At 55.7% G+C, this 14,896-nt stretch overlaps 4 protein-coding genes across 4 annotated transcripts; 2 read left to right on the top strand and 2 right to left on the bottom strand.

Moving 5' to 3' along the window:
• Positions 1 to 2,972: 2,972 nt before the first annotated feature.
• Positions 2,973 to 4,167, bottom strand: GGS23DRAFT_425676 (uncharacterized protein). Its single transcript, XM_051513799.1, has 3 exons — positions 3,725 to 4,167; positions 3,408 to 3,558; positions 2,973 to 3,313 (listed from the first exon to the last, which is right to left on the bottom strand). Exons 1-3 carry the CDS (start codon positions 3,959 to 3,961, stop codon positions 3,069 to 3,071), a joined length of 633 nt encoding a protein of 210 aa, XP_051374112.1. The 5' UTR covers positions 3,962 to 4,167; the 3' UTR covers positions 2,973 to 3,068.
• Positions 4,168 to 5,961: 1,794 nt separating this feature from the next.
• GGS23DRAFT_559098 (uncharacterized protein) lies at positions 5,962 to 6,407 on the top strand. Its single transcript, XM_051515795.1, has one exon. The coding sequence runs from the start codon at positions 6,017 to 6,019 to the stop codon at positions 6,287 to 6,289; it is 273 nt and encodes a 90-aa protein (XP_051374111.1). The 5' UTR covers positions 5,962 to 6,016; the 3' UTR covers positions 6,290 to 6,407.
• A 644-nt stretch (positions 6,408 to 7,051) lies between these two features.
• GGS23DRAFT_425622 (uncharacterized protein) lies at positions 7,052 to 7,718 on the bottom strand. Its single transcript, XM_051513798.1, has 2 exons — positions 7,500 to 7,718; positions 7,052 to 7,469 (listed from the first exon to the last, which is right to left on the bottom strand). Exons 1-2 carry the CDS (start codon positions 7,521 to 7,523, stop codon positions 7,158 to 7,160), a joined length of 336 nt encoding a protein of 111 aa, XP_051374110.1. The 5' UTR covers positions 7,524 to 7,718; the 3' UTR covers positions 7,052 to 7,157.
• A 1,073-nt stretch (positions 7,719 to 8,791) lies between these two features.
• GGS23DRAFT_559088 (uncharacterized protein) lies at positions 8,792 to 9,353 on the top strand. Its single transcript, XM_051515794.1, has one exon. It carries the CDS (start codon positions 8,880 to 8,882, stop codon positions 9,105 to 9,107), a length of 228 nt encoding a protein of 75 aa, XP_051374109.1. The 5' UTR covers positions 8,792 to 8,879; the 3' UTR covers positions 9,108 to 9,353.
• Positions 9,354 to 14,896: the final 5,543 nt, after the last annotated feature.

Here is a 14,896-nt window from a genome sequence, read left to right as displayed (position 1 = left end):
AAGCAGGGCCTACCCTTTTCGTGTAATTTTTTTTTTGTTTTCATCTTTTTACGTGGACAAATCTCGGTGAGACCGGGTTTCAACTTGGTTTATTTGTCTTGGAGAAACGGTCGGTTGGGTCTGGTTGAGGAGCCACACAGGGTGGGGGCGATTAATAAATAGAGAAGAGAGAGAGAGAGAAAAATACAACGTAGCGGAGAGAGAGGGAGCGAAAGCACCCACCTAGATACATATCTACATCCTACATATACACGTAGATGGAGTGAGAGTAGAGGGTGAGGAGGCTGGCTGAGACCCTTTCGTTCTCTCGGACAAAACCCCGAGAAGCTTAGCAGGAGGAACTACTTAAACGGTCCACGTGCATGTAACCGAATCCTGCGCCCGCTGGAATGCTTTGGATGGGGCTTTGCCGGTCTCTCGACGTCCCACCTGTGGAGACGACCACGGGAAGGATGAGAGAGAGAGAGATCGCCAGGTACGAACGTGTTCCAGTGGTTCGTGGCAGATTATTCCCCGACTTCCAGTCAGAAGAAAAAAAGGTAGGAAAAAAAGAGAAAAAAATGGTGCCCAATATTGGTCCCGTGCGCAGGCCGAACGGGGGGGCGGAGATGTCTAGGAGAATCCGATTTCGAGACGATGGGAAATTGCCGGCTTAGACTGAACTTCTCCATCTCGGCGGTTCAAACGGCAGGGCATTCTATACCGGTCTAACTGGTCTCTGTGCGGGTGTGGTTTTACAGCGTATCGTATTGTTGCTTGGCGAACATCAACACCACATTAACCTGCCAATCGCAACCGGCCGCAGGTAAGAAGTGATCCCAGACGCATATGGGTAAGCTTAGAAGTTATGGGAATCGAAGCTTGTGACTCTCTGAGAAGCGAAGCACGGGAGCCGCTTCATCGCCCACCCCCTTACTTACCTACTCAGTATTACCGCCGGCGGCAAGGCCAGCACCGATCTTATGCGGTTCCCGTCTGTGCACGGCAGGTCGAGGAAGCCGAAGAAGAGATGACCATCAAATTCCGAAGGCGTGGCAGCACCGCAGCGCAGATGAAGTAATTTGCTAACGAATTCGACTCCGTATGGAGAGTTGGCCGTTTTCATTAGATCATATCATGAAGCCGGTTCCGAGCCAGCTCCGCGACCCTCCTCCTGTCATGAAGCAAAGCACACACACACACACACACACACACACACACCATACTTACAAACATGCCTACGACAGATCCGTGCATCCACTCATTTCTACCTACCTACCTAATGGATATATGTGCATACGCATAGGTCAGTACAAATCCGTAGGTATCACTTCATCATGCCGTCAACTGGCAATGCGCACACACGATCCCGACGGGTGCCGGATCTGGCACGGTGATAAGGGTCCCACAAGTCATCTATGTGCCACACTGCTGGGCTGGCCAGCGGGAATGGGCCCTCCCCTTGATCTTCGATCCCTCTTTGTCGATCACTTGTTCTCTGCAGGCCGAGAATGTCGAGTTTTAGTATCACGTAATACCGTCCGGCCTGTACGCGTCTGCTTGCATGTGTCCGTGAGACGGCGGCGCTCCTTTCCCCCTGTCTCCTTCACACAGGCCGTCGCGGGCCGCCGTCACGGAAGCGGATCGTGGGTTGCGCGAAGAGAGATGCGGGAGGGGACGAGGATGCAGGAGCATCACCGGTGGCGGTACACACGCTGGCATCTGCCCACCGAACCACCTCCCATGAACCGGCGATAGATGCGTAGCAATGGGCGGTGATTGATTTCGATCCCGACCGGCTACCACGGCCCAGCACGTGCGTCGATCGATGCGCCGCAGCAGGATGGGACCACAGACAGCAACGCGGGCGGGCTCGTCGACCGTCTTTTCCTACCGCCCCGAGAACCACCTGATATTTACGTTTACACATGCATCCATACCATATTGCGCCCTCACACACATACACATATGCGCGTATGCTGGCCGTGCAGAAAATAAGCTATGCGGCGTGTTGGGACTGGGCGTATAGCGTAAGACGGATGCCGGCGCTCTGTATAAGACGTCCCTATTATACTATACCATTGCATAGCCAGCCATGCGATGAATCCACCCCCGATGCAATCCGCAATGCGGGCTGGCAGTTCGGATGCTCCGAGTTGCATAGCTGAATGTCCGATCGGTGCTTGGGTTACCGCCACGGTCGGCGGTGTGGGGAGGGGGACCGGGGGGGGGGGGTGAAGGGGGCATTGGCTCATCTCGCTGACTCTCGAAAGCGCTGCGGATGAGAAAGAGAAGAAGGCGAACGAGCCGGGGGCTCGAAAGCGTCGGCTCGGACGGGATTGCTAAGCATCAGCTAACATCTGGCTGCCTACCCTAACGCAACACGCTACGTGCCTACTAAGCCTGAGCCGAGGCACTTGTTCAGAAACGCAAGCAGCACGCCAGCCGGTTCCGTAATAGCTACCTACCGCAGATAGATTGAGTTAGGCGAGCTAGGTTCATCGAGAGATGGAATGGGTAGAGAGGGTAGGCAGCCAGCTAGGTCTTACCGACTAACGCAGCAACGTTGTCGACGTTCGGGTCTGGTGCTGGGTGAAGCCCACTTAGGGCGGATACCTGTGTATGTAGGTGCGTATTTATGGAGGCATCATGAGTTCTTCCCCCAGCTTCCCGCCCCGCTGGTTGGCCGTAGTGTAGGAGCAGGAGTTAGGAGAAGGATCGACGTTAGTAGGTATAGTATGAATACAACTTACCAGATCCACCTATTTACTTACTCTAGATCCACGAGCGAGGGTAAAACTGGAGTCGACGGCCACCGCTGGGTCACACACACACACACACACACTTACGGAGACAAGGCCACAAAGAATCATGACAGAAGTCCCAGCCGGCATTAAAGGGATCTACGCTCCTCCTCCGGGGTAGTGTGCTTCGATTCGTCGAGGTCGGGCCACTGCGATTGGCACCAATTCTCACTCACTCACTCTCCCCCCTCTCTCCCTCTCTCTCTGTGCGTGTATGTCTATTCCCTGGGTTATATCTCTCTGCATATATATATCTCCGTTTTCTTCTTCTTCTCTCTCACCCTCCTAGATTTCCCCTCTTTGTGAATCGTCGTAAGCCGGGTGCCGCGGTGGTCGTTGCGTGGGGTGGCGACTGCAGTCCCCCTGAGGGTGATTGCTGCGATCTCGACAGGACGCCGGCGGGTAATGATCGTCGCTAGGCCTAGCGGGAGAACGGTCTGGATCGAGGGTTAGCTGATTCATCGGGGACGGCGGGGAGGCCCGACGGCTCTTTCGAGGGAGGAGGGGAGGAGGTAAGGCAAGTAACAATCCTAACAAAGAGGTTGATGAGCTGGCGGCGGAGCAGGTTCGATGCCCTTCTACCGCACCGTGGTTAGATGTTTTCGTCGCCGCGCAGGGGCCTACCTGGTCCGTAACGCTTCTTCACAAGCTGCAGAATCGGTGCCGGGGGGGGGGGGGAGCGTGTGTGGGTGTTATGCGGGCGTGCCGTACCCGCCTCTCGCGCTTCTCGCGCGCTAGATGGCTCTCTGGTTTCGCGAATCTCCCAGCTTTGGCCCTGGGACGGATATTAGCACGGGAGTGATGCTTCTGCGGATCATACCAGGTGGTGTTTCGACGGCCGATATCGAATGTTCAGGTATTATTATGTGTGTATTATGTGTGTCTTATGTATGTATGTAGGCAGGTATATACGTAGGTATGTATATAAGTATGCATATTACCTGTATATGTAAGTCGTTATGTGTGTATGTGGATGTAGGTGTGAGCAGGCGTGTGTGTGGGTGTAGGTGACGATGGTGGTGGTAGTGGTGATGGTGGTAGTGGTGTGCATGTGTCTGTGTACGGTGTCTCTCCTCTCCTCGTCCTCCCCCCCCCCTCCCCCCATTCTCTCCCCTCTCCCTGGAGAGGCTACATATGCATGCTATCAGACCGGAGAAATTGAGCCTAATAGAGCACATGCAAAAGGGAGTATGCGGAAACTGGTGTTCGGCCACGGTAGTCGTCTCCGGCGAATGGCGTGCGCGCCGGATGGGTTGGATGTCAAGTTCCAACCATCACGATTCTGGCTGAGGATCGCGCACCGCCACCATGCAACCCTCTAATATTAAACACTCATGGCGCTTTCTTCAGTAGCTGAGCTGAGGCCCTCGAGAGTCACAGACCGACTTCGCGATTTCCATATGCGGGAGCGCGTTCGATGCAAAAAGAATACAAATGCCGGTGATCGACGGAGGCGATTATGAAATATGATAATCGTGGTTATCACGACAATCGTGAACAGGCCGGTAAGATGCTTCTAACCTGTCTGATTTAGCAGTGCATAGGTATATGTGTATATGTGCAATACAATCACGTAACCACCAACAGAGCCATGAATAGAGCGATCGATAGAGCGATACGACGACAGAAAGCCGAATGGTGCGCTCCCTCCGATCGTCCTCGGATTATTGACGGTGATAACGCGCGAGAGCCTCAACGCACAACGGGTAATATCTTTTTTTTTTCTCTTTCTTTTCTTCATTTCAGGCTTGTCGATCTTAGATCTCTGTCTCTCTCTCTATCCCTATCGAGTCTAGCAGGGACAGAAGAAACTCGTCACAGACGTTACCCGTAGCTAGTAGCCCTATCACGTCCGACTACGACTGCTCATCTTCGATGACTTATAACCCGGACGGGCAGGAATCTCGATACTCTGGCGTCGCGTCAATCACGATGCGATGACGGTGCCGACAATAGTTTTGATTTTTTTTCGCGGGAAGATGCGGGGAGGAGATGGGCAAGAAAAATGCAATTAAAAAAAAGAAGAACCAGCGAGGAGACAAGCCGTAGACCATCTATTTACCTACCTATTATTCGAGCACAAGCGTAGCGCCAATATCGACCCCTCCAACCCCCCTCCCTATCTTGCCCTGGCTCCTCCTCGCAGAATTCCAGAGAGGGCGCACGGATTGAAACGGCTTGAGCACACACTCGGGCCGTATCTAACAATAAGATGAAAGTTTTTTTCTTCTTCTTTCGCTAGCCATCACCGCTTCTTCGCAACAACGTCCATTTCCAACGCATCCGTGGGCCGGGGGAGGAAAAAAAAAACCGAGACCAGGCTCTCGCTACGGCGCTGAGCCAATCCCTACTAGACTTCAGCTCAAGAGCATAGCCCAGACATCGGGTCCCTTGCCAACGCGTGCTGACTTGGACTGCGGTGATGTATCATGTTGCCATGTGCCATTGTAAAAGTCACATTCACAAATAAGCATAAGAAGAAAAAAAACTAAGATCAAAGCTATTCGAGCCCGACCGATCCGCAGCATTAGAAAAAACGAGAGAGCGAAACGCCGAAATCGTCGTCGGGATTTTAGGCACCACGCTATATCATTCCTCTTGTGACCTTGTCCTTGTCTTTTTTTTTTCTTCTTTTTTTTCCCGTTTTGCTGTCATCAGGTCTACTTCTCCCGCTCTGCCACTCGCTGGCCCCCTCTGTGGCATTTCCCTTCTCGCCCTACGTTGCCTTACGTTACACCCTGTCTATTCGTGACTTGGGCGCTGGGCACAAACCGAGCAGACAGCCCAGCCAGTCTTCAGTCCCACTCAAAACACTTCTCTTGTTCTCTGTTGCTACCTATACTTGTCATTGTATCGTAGTACTAGTGACGGATCTGGGAGCCTTATTGACTACCGGGATTTGCTGGTGGGATTTAAAAGAAAAGGGACCCTCCCTGCTAACTCTCTCTTTCACCTGCTTGCTCTATCTCTCTGTCTCTAACCCTCACCCCTCTTCAACCCCCCCCTTGGCGAACTGGGTCTGCGTTGGCTTGCGCCTGTAATAAACGTTCCGAAACAAGGCCCCCCAGCTTCAAATCTTACATTCCAGTCAGGCCCATCTGAAAGGCATTCTCGCTAATATAAGCTGCCAAAATCCCATCTCACACACCCCGGCTCGTGTGCCCCCCCCCCCCCCCCCCCCCTCCCTCCGCCACCATAAAGGTCAACGCTTTGTACATACATATATATCCACCATGTCAACTCGACCACCCAAGTCTCACTACCCCAGTTCCTCGTCAACAGACTCTGACAGCTCCTCCTCACCGTCGTCGTCGGACACCGATCTCTCTATCCGGACCAGTATGGATGTTCAGCCGGTTGCATCGGTCGAGGTCCTGCGCTGCCTGCGCTGCCACCGACATGTCGAGACCACCTCGACCGACGACCCGGCCTCGACGGGCATGATTCGAGTAGGGTTCAACCTCTACTACTGTCAAAAATGCGCGATAGCTGTCGGATACAAATGAACAACACGCCTCGCTCTCTTCTCCTGCCCTGGCCGCGCTCGAACGACGACGGACGAACTACGGCTGGCAAATCGCTCTCCACAACACGACGCTCTGTTACTGCTACTGCTACTGCTACTGCTTCTACTTCTCCTGCTACTGCTACCACCCTCACCACCCTCGCTCTCGGCAACGGGCATCTCGACCTCCTTCGCCCGCAGTCCTCGACGATATCGGAGCCACGTAAATCACATCTCTCCCCCTCTCTCTCTAAAAAATGGGCGCAGCGCATCGCCTCGCGCACCGCTCTTCGTGCGCGTCGGTGTGCGACACGGCGACACGGCGGCGCAACACCTAGGCACATACACACAGCTTACGAGGATCTGCGACTGACGCTCGCTATGGGGCAGAGTTATTCCCTGAACAAGATGCCCTTCGAGTCCGTAACGAGGCTGCGTGTCCTCTTTTTTTTTTCTTTCCCGCGGGGGCTCTTGACGCTGCCCAATGGGCTCTTTCCGTTCTTCACCATCACACGAAATATATATTTTTATATATTTCCCCTCCCTACATGTATCCCTTTTTTCGTTTCCCTATATCGAGGGCGGGCTCCTATTAGTTCGCTATGCCCGAGAGAATCGGAGTCGTAGCCAACCGCAGCGCGTCGACACCCCTCCTCCAAATCCTCGACAGGCCTGAATTTGTCCTCCTCCTCCCTCCTCCTGATCAAACAAGGCAGCCCGACGCTCGAGCATGTGCGAGCCCATCTATCGTGCATGGGAGAGACGCAGACCTTGGCAGAAGCCCGACCGGCAATCTCGCATATATCGCCACCTCGTAAGATCCCGCGAGCACGCGGTACTCTCTCTCTCTGTCTCGAGGCACATGCCGCCTAGCACAACGACGATTCTCCCCTCCTTCGGATGCGGCTCCATCTAGCGCTTGCATGGCGAACCCATCTTTCTGCGGGACAGGCCGAGGACATCTTCGCAGCTGAAACACACCGCTGGCCGGCGTCTGTCTGGGCTTCTAGGGCGCCGTCTGCCCAATCCCGTCGCGCTCGTCGCTCGCCCCCCCCTCTTGGTGTTTTGCTCTTTTGTCGACGTTTGTCCCTGGCTGGTGAGGTCCGCGCGGAGCCGCGCAACCCTGCCGAGGCGCAGCTTTCGCAGCTCGCGGTTACGAGGGACGAGAAGTGCACACACACCTACACACACGCATACACGCACACACGCACACACACACACACACACACACACATATCACGTACAGACGCACACAGTCGGCACGTACAACACACACGGGGCGCACGCACAGCATCGCATTGTCGCTAGCCAATCACGGGGTCGCGGACAACTGGCTGCTTAGATGGATTTGCGTCTTGTGCGTCCCGTCTTCTATCTTGGGAATCCACCGCCACGCAGCCCTCCGTCAACCGTGATCAATGATACCTAATGCAGCGTAGGGGGGGCAGGCCTCGCGTTCATTGGTGTCATCTCTTACCCATTCCATCCTACCGGGTTATGGGCGGACACCTAGGCAGCCACCCTCGTCAGCCAGCATCACGATCCCCATCATCATGACGCCCATATATGCATTTATTTATTTATCTTTTCGCTCTTTCTTCCTTACTTTTCCTTGTGTCCCTTTAGCGTTTTGGCTGCGGCCGGCTTTGCGCAGAGCTACAGGGCGCAGGGAGAGGAGGAGAGAAGTCGACATGCGAGGAGCGCGAGAGAGAGGGAGAGAGGGAGAGGGAGGATGCGGAGGAGAACCAACGAGCCGAGGAGGTGGGAAGCAGGAGGCGGCGGCAGCACGTTCGCTCAGGTCACTTTCTGAAAAGGGCAAACCAAGGAAGACGGGCATCCATGGGTCGGATGGCCCCCCCAGGCCACACCACTACTCGAGACCTCGACCCAAGACTCGTCCGCACGGCTCAATGGGTCTTCACACACGTCATATGCGTCTGTTCCCTCGCTGGCCCCCCCATCCCTCCCCAGCCTGCCCGGGCCAATCCCAGAGTTGCCAATCCTCTGGACCTAGCCGTCGAACCCATCCCTTCTGCCCCCCAGTCGAACACCGCCGGCCTGGGCCAATCACGGCTCCGCGACCCCGGCAAATGCTACCGGACCCTGGCCTGGGCAGCCCTCTCGCGTCTCTTGTCTCTGTCCTCTCGTCTCTCTTGGCTTGTTCCCACACCCACTCCCACGCCCACACACCACCCCCCGTACTCATACATACCTGCGCTATCGCCTAGTGTGTGTGTGTGTGTGTGTGTGTGTGTGTGTGTGCATGTGTGTATCTATCTATCCCTTCCCCCCCTTCGGGCTGCTGCCCTGTGACGTTGACCTGCTTCTCGCGCCCGCCAATGAAACCCACGGGGTTGTGATGCGTGCCATGCGTGCGATCACACACATTGTCCCTCCTGGGCCTCTTGCACCGTCGGTCGGTCGGTCGGTCGCTCGTTTCGGGACGCGGCAGTAACGGAGCGACACACCCAGCGAGAGGAGAGAGGGAGAAGAGAGAGGGTGGGGAGAGAGAGAGAGAGACGGGGGAAAACTTCAGACATGTGCCGCCGAATTGTCGCTCACTTCACCCTCCAAGCTTCGCCAATGTTCATATGTCTGTCCCCTCTCTCCTCCTCCTCCTCTACCTACCTACCTACCGCGGGAGGACCTCCCTCGCTTGGCTTCATGTGACCACCACCACCCAGCCCACCCCAGCTGGCCCAGCCAGTAGTCGTCTGCGACCAAGCACCAAAGCACCAAGCTGGCTCCATCGCTCGCCCGCTTGCGAGGCTATTATTTCGTCGTTACATTTTCATCTACGTTACTCTCTCATCCTTTAGTCCTGCTATATGGACATCCTGTACCGTACCTTTTTCTCCCCCTCCCCCCACCACACGCCACACACCTCTCCATCGCATTCCCCACTACCCCAGTTCATGCTACTGTTACTGTTATTTCGGGTTTCCTCTTTTTACCTTTTATTTGGGGTCGGAAGAGCAAGTTCGGAATGAAGGTCGACTCTCATCCCCATTTCATGATGTTTCAGGTATACGGATGGTGTGGACAGGTTGGATACCCCCCTCCCCTTTTTTTTCCCCTCCTACCATATTTATTTTACGTCTTGGCGTAGGCTATCTATATTGCGTTTGTGTGCTGGTTACAGAGGATATCCTCTTTTTTTTTTTTATCACTATATAGGTTCTCTTTACCCGATTCTTTCGAGTATCGAATGGCGTCCAATGGGGAGGGAATCGGCTATCGCGTGTGGATACCATGAAAAACACAGAGTCGGTGGTATCTTGTTTATGTATTAACTGGCGGGAGGAGTACACGAAGCGGGCATTTGTATGGACGGGACTGTTATGCATTAGACAACGGAAGGACACATTTGGGCAAACCAAGTAAGAGATGCGACGAGGTTATGAGATATTGTTGCCTAACTTAGAGGTTTCCTATTTGAAAAATTCATTTGATCTCTTATGATGATCTACGCCAAGAAGCTGTTTCTGCTCGGTAGCGCGAATGAGTAGCACGATTAGTTGTGAATATGGCCTTATGCCCTCTCCTCTATACTTGGGTTAGGCATGTGTTTGTCGGTATGCCTGCGTTGTCCATGTCTCTACATATGTACGCATGTATGTAGGTGTATGTATGTCTTAACAGCAACTCGTGATAGTTCGCCGATAGTTCCGCCGACATCTGAATCCATTGAGAAAAAAAAGTCTCACCCGAGATAGATCGTAGGCAGATAGATACATGATCGTGGCTAGGCGCAGGCGGGCAGCTAGCCACTTCGAGCCTGGCGGGCGTCGTGATGATGCTCATGCCACGCAAGCCGCCTCGGAAGCCGATAGTATTGGTACGGCTGCATGAGAGACAGATAATCCGGGAGAGGCATATACGATATCACCGAGCGTATACGACGATATCGAGATGGTAGGCGAGCTATTGCATGCCGGAGACATTTGTCTTACGCGCATATCCTACGCTGTGCCACCCAACTTGCTATCTACCCCTCGGTAGTTGAGCCATCGAGACGCGCGTAGTGGTGGATGCTAGAGCCAGACGCAGATGGACAGACATGCCTACCTATACCTACAGACCCTCGCGAACACCGAGTGCACACACAGATGCCTGCCCATACACATACAGACACTTTCTCTTGTGTTGCCGCAAGCGGGTGAGAGGGGGGGGGGACGGGCGGGGGCTAAAAGCCGCGCTCTGGCAGAGAAGCGGTCGAGCTGGCTGGTGCGCGCGTCTAAAGAGAGCCAAGAAACCTCAACGTAGCATCCCGCGAGATCCCCGCGCTCGCGAGGCGGAAGGGGTGTGTGAGATACGCAGGGAGATATACCGCATTACGTCGTCGTACACGATCACATGGCGAGGTTTCCACGGCTAGCGTCATCTGGGTATGTTTTTTTTTTATTAGGCGAATCTCTCCTCCCGACGCCTTATGTCCGACTTCAGTTAGATGGAAGCAGGCGAAGAGGGGGTGGATTGGGGGAGGGGGGAAAGGCAGGGAGAAGACGGCCGGCTAAGCTACCTACCTACCTACCTTTAGCCAACCAACTCACCACCGGCTGCCAAGCTAGGCAGTGGAGAGGCGAGGTAAGGATACATCTTGCCTAGTGAGTTTCCTAAAACGAAAAGAATAAGAGATCCCGCCGTCGCCCTCGCTTGCCCTACGCATATACGTATGTACATAAGCGCGTAGCAGGATGGGTGAGGCGAGGGTGTATTCATTTCCCGGGCCGACTGGCTTAGGCGACGACGGGACGGCTAGCGGTCAGTCATGTGGGAGGGCAGAAACGCGATCTATCGCATCCTGCCCGACTAGCCGCCAGTCTATCGCGCCTTGAAAAAACATCCGCCCCCTCCCAATCCTAGCCGCAGACGCGCTGGCCAGGCTTGGATCCGGTTTCTTCCAGCGTCGATATGTATGAGTAGAGAGACAGCAGCTTGAAACTGCCTCGGTTCGTGACCGTGACCAAGTTTCCGCTCGTGTGTCGTGTGTCGTGTGTTGGTGAGCGAGGGCGGACAGGCGAACGGGAAACAGTGAACTTGGCCGCCAGTCAAGATTCGAGGCGTGGCCAAGTCATCTTGCATCCTGTCCTGTCCCTCATGTCACCTACGTCGGCACGATACCTACGCATGTGAGTCTGGATGCGTATACCTGGGTACGCGGCGCTTAGAGGGCTTAACAACTGCGTCCGCCGGGCTCTACCGCTCTTTGCCAAGCTTCCTCTCTCGGGCCCCTTAGCCACCGCACCTGTTTACACGGGAGGAGGGGAAATGTTTTTCTACCTAACCCCTCTGCATTCGCTGCCATGGTTGGATGGGCGGACAGGACAACATCGAGAGACGACGCAGCGACGCCACGATAGTCACCGTCTCGGCGCCCCCAACTCGAGAGGGGGGAAGGAAGCGCGGCAGCAGCCAGCGGGAGCGCGTTGTGTTGCTATATGCCTCAACGGCTATACCCACCCAGCCTGCCTTGCTCGACCTGTGGAGGCGGATCCCTAGACCAAGTATGATAGACGCCGCTGCATGTACGCACGGTATGCGCGTAAACACGCGGTGCTACGTATGATCCTGCCGACGTCTTCAGCGCAACTCGCCTCGCCTCGTCTCGTCTCGTCTCACCCGCCTTACATGCCTCTACGTACGTGATGTAGGGGCGGAGACGCGGGATCAGGCTAGGGAGGGGAAGGGATGGGACGGGGAATTCTTCGAAGGGAGAAGATGCGGAGGGGAGCGAGCGAGGGAAGAGGACGGAGGCAGCGACATTCGCGCACTCACTCACATCACTCGCTCAACCCCCGTCTGTATGACACCGGCTCGTCGACGCAAGTGCTCCCTCGCCTCCACGCACATGCACACGTACATACATACCTACATTCACACACGCCTACTCCTCCGCCCCGCCCGCTCGCTCGTCGTGGTATAAGGAATACAGTGGGCGTGCGAGCATTCCTCCTGCGCTTGTTTACCCCCAGACAACCTGTCCAATCCGTTTATCCAGTCGCAACTCGTCCAGCGCGCGCGCCCCGCGCGGGGAGCTAAGCAGGGTGGGACGGCGAGGTAGACGAGATAGCGGGTGGGCATCGGTTGGGTTGGGCGACTCGGGCTGGGGAGGTCGAGAAACGGCCGAAGCGAGCTCGAAAAAGTGAAATGTGATAGACCTATACCTGGGTATATATATATATTTGCTCACCCACCTACCCACTCACACAGTTGGGGGGGTGGGGAGGGAGCGAAAAAAAAAGAAGGAAAAAAAGTCCCGGACCCGTCCAACCTTCTTTTTTGGCCGGATGGCTGGGTGACGGGCTGGGGTTGGGTGGGCGGTAAGCAGGGGTCTCAAGCACGCACGGAGAGTATGCCGGGGGGGGGGGGGGGCTATCGAGGACGAAAGAGAGAGAGAGGGAGCGAGAGAGAGCGAGAGCGCACACGACGATGTGCGGATTATGATGACGACGATGTCAAGGGAGGGGAGGGGAGGACGGCTACGACGATCAGGGTCCCCTACCCACACCACCATCACCGCCCTTCACTGCCTGCCACCACTATGTACGTACATACATGCCACTCTCTCTTTCTCTCTCTCTCTCTACCCCTGCTCGATGATGTCGACGTGCAGCGCGTGGGGACCGTCGACGACGATGAGATAAAAACTGAAATGAAACGAAACGGAGCGGCCGGCCGGACGAGCAAGCGAGCGAGCGAGCGAGTTCGGAAGGGCTTTCTTGAAACCAGCCCATGAGCAGGTAGAGAAAGGGAAGCAGACGAGGGAGGAACCCTCGGTTGGTCGGTAGGTGGGGGCTGGGGGAGGAGGAGGTGTGTGCTGGTGCCTGAGCGGGCGGGTGGGCGGCTAACAGGGAGGAGGTGAGGAAGGTCTGGGAATGTGGTTGGAGGGTATCGTTACCACATCACATCTGTCTCTGTCTCTCTCTCTGCCCGTCTTCTTCCCCTTCCTCCCCGTTCCCTTGTCGCTGTCGCTCCAACCTTGTTAGCTCGCGGGCTGGTTGGGCGGATAGCCGGCGCGAGGGTCTGCCGTTGGGGGGGGAGGGGGGGAGGGTGGGTAGGCGGTCGTTTCTGACGGCCTCCCCCCCTCCCCCCTTCGCCCCCCCGGTTGCTGCCCTGCCATGCATGTAAGGCAGTAGTAGTACCTAGGGTAGGCAGGTAGGGATGTGAGTAAGATCTGCACGTAGGGACCACGACAGGTGCCGGGCCGCAGTGACGACGACGGCGAGGGTCGTGATGGCGTCAGCGGACGCGACGCTCCCGGCCGCAGGTGCTGCTCGCCGTGGTGGTGGTGGTCAGACGGCATCCGCGCCCATATCCCGCCCGAGCTTCGGACGGGGCGTGCGCGGACACGCTGCCCAACACTGGCCTCTCTTCCTCCCTCCCGCTCTGCAATGGCAGCACCGGATGGGCTGCGGCCGCGACGCCGAGCGACAGGAATTATAGCTCACGACATACCCGCGACGTACGCAGATAAGCACGTATCTGCCGTAGGCAGTAAGCAAGCAGGGCTACGCGTATGTAGGTACGTAGCGTGTAGGCGGTGTGCGTGCGTATGCGCGCACGTACGTGCGTCTTTGTGCGCTGGTGATAGGCCCGGCCGGAGTTTCTACGCCGGCTACCGTGTCCATCCGTCAGTTTGATCGTTTACTATGAGATGAGGCAAGCAAGTAGGCCTGTATCGTGGCATCTGTTTCTAGCTACCTTAGCATCCGGGCCAGCTCGGCCTACAGAGCCGCCGAATCCCACTTGGTCCACGATGACGACGACGATATATCTCACCTTCCTCCCTCCCTTCTTTCGCGGGGTAGGTTGGGCAGGATAGGTAGGCAGTTTAGGTAGGTGAAGCATCTTAGGACGCAAGAGCACGGCGGCTTAGGCGCTATGGCTGAGTTGGTGTGTGAGAGTGACGGTGCCATTAGCCTTATTTCCCCAACGCTGCTCTCGCTGTCGGCCTTGCCTAGTCAGTTCCGTGCAGTAGAAGAGCCTTTCAGGAGCTCGACGACGTGGAGAGAGCTCCAGGACATTTGTCATCGGAGTTTGGGGTGCGCGCACGCGTGTGTTGCGGGGCGGGGCCTACGTGTGTAGATAGTAAGCTGTTCCACGCTGTTCCCCGATGCTTCGACTGGGGCAACTCATGATGCCATGGCTATCTACATGGCGTGAATACGTTGGGCTGTATTGGACAGCTAGATTGGCTACGTATGTGGCTAGGTAGACTTCGCCATAGGAGCCAGCGAGTCATCGTTAGGTTGGTTCACCAAGGTCGATGTTGTGAGAGTATGTTGGACTACGGTGACTTGTCAAGAAATAGACCACATGCCGAATAGGAACCGACTTACTATTACTACAATTAACTCCCTACTAGGACTATCAGGCCGTAGGTACGTAATAGTATGCCGACTGTAGAAACACGCACCTGTCCCGTTGTAAGCTAAGTTACCCGCCAATGCCAGGCCGCGAGAGACTCAACTTGAGCTAGTCTTGGTTACCAATAGCCTTTCGTGTGTTGCTGTCTCGTTGTAACGGCGCCTTATCTCCTACGTTCACGCCCAGAGATGCGGAGTCCGGTCCGTGAGCCGGTATCCGGCAGTCCAACCGGGAAAGT

This window comes from Durotheca rogersii (assembly GCF_024521655.1).
Source record: "Durotheca rogersii strain YMJ 92031201 chromosome Unknown GGS23scaffold_5, whole genome shotgun sequence".
Taxonomy (NCBI): Eukaryota; Fungi; Ascomycota; class Sordariomycetes; order Xylariales; family Xylariaceae; genus Durotheca; species Durotheca rogersii.
Note: the sequence above shows the minus strand (reverse complement) of the source record. Positions and strands in the feature narration are given on the sequence as shown.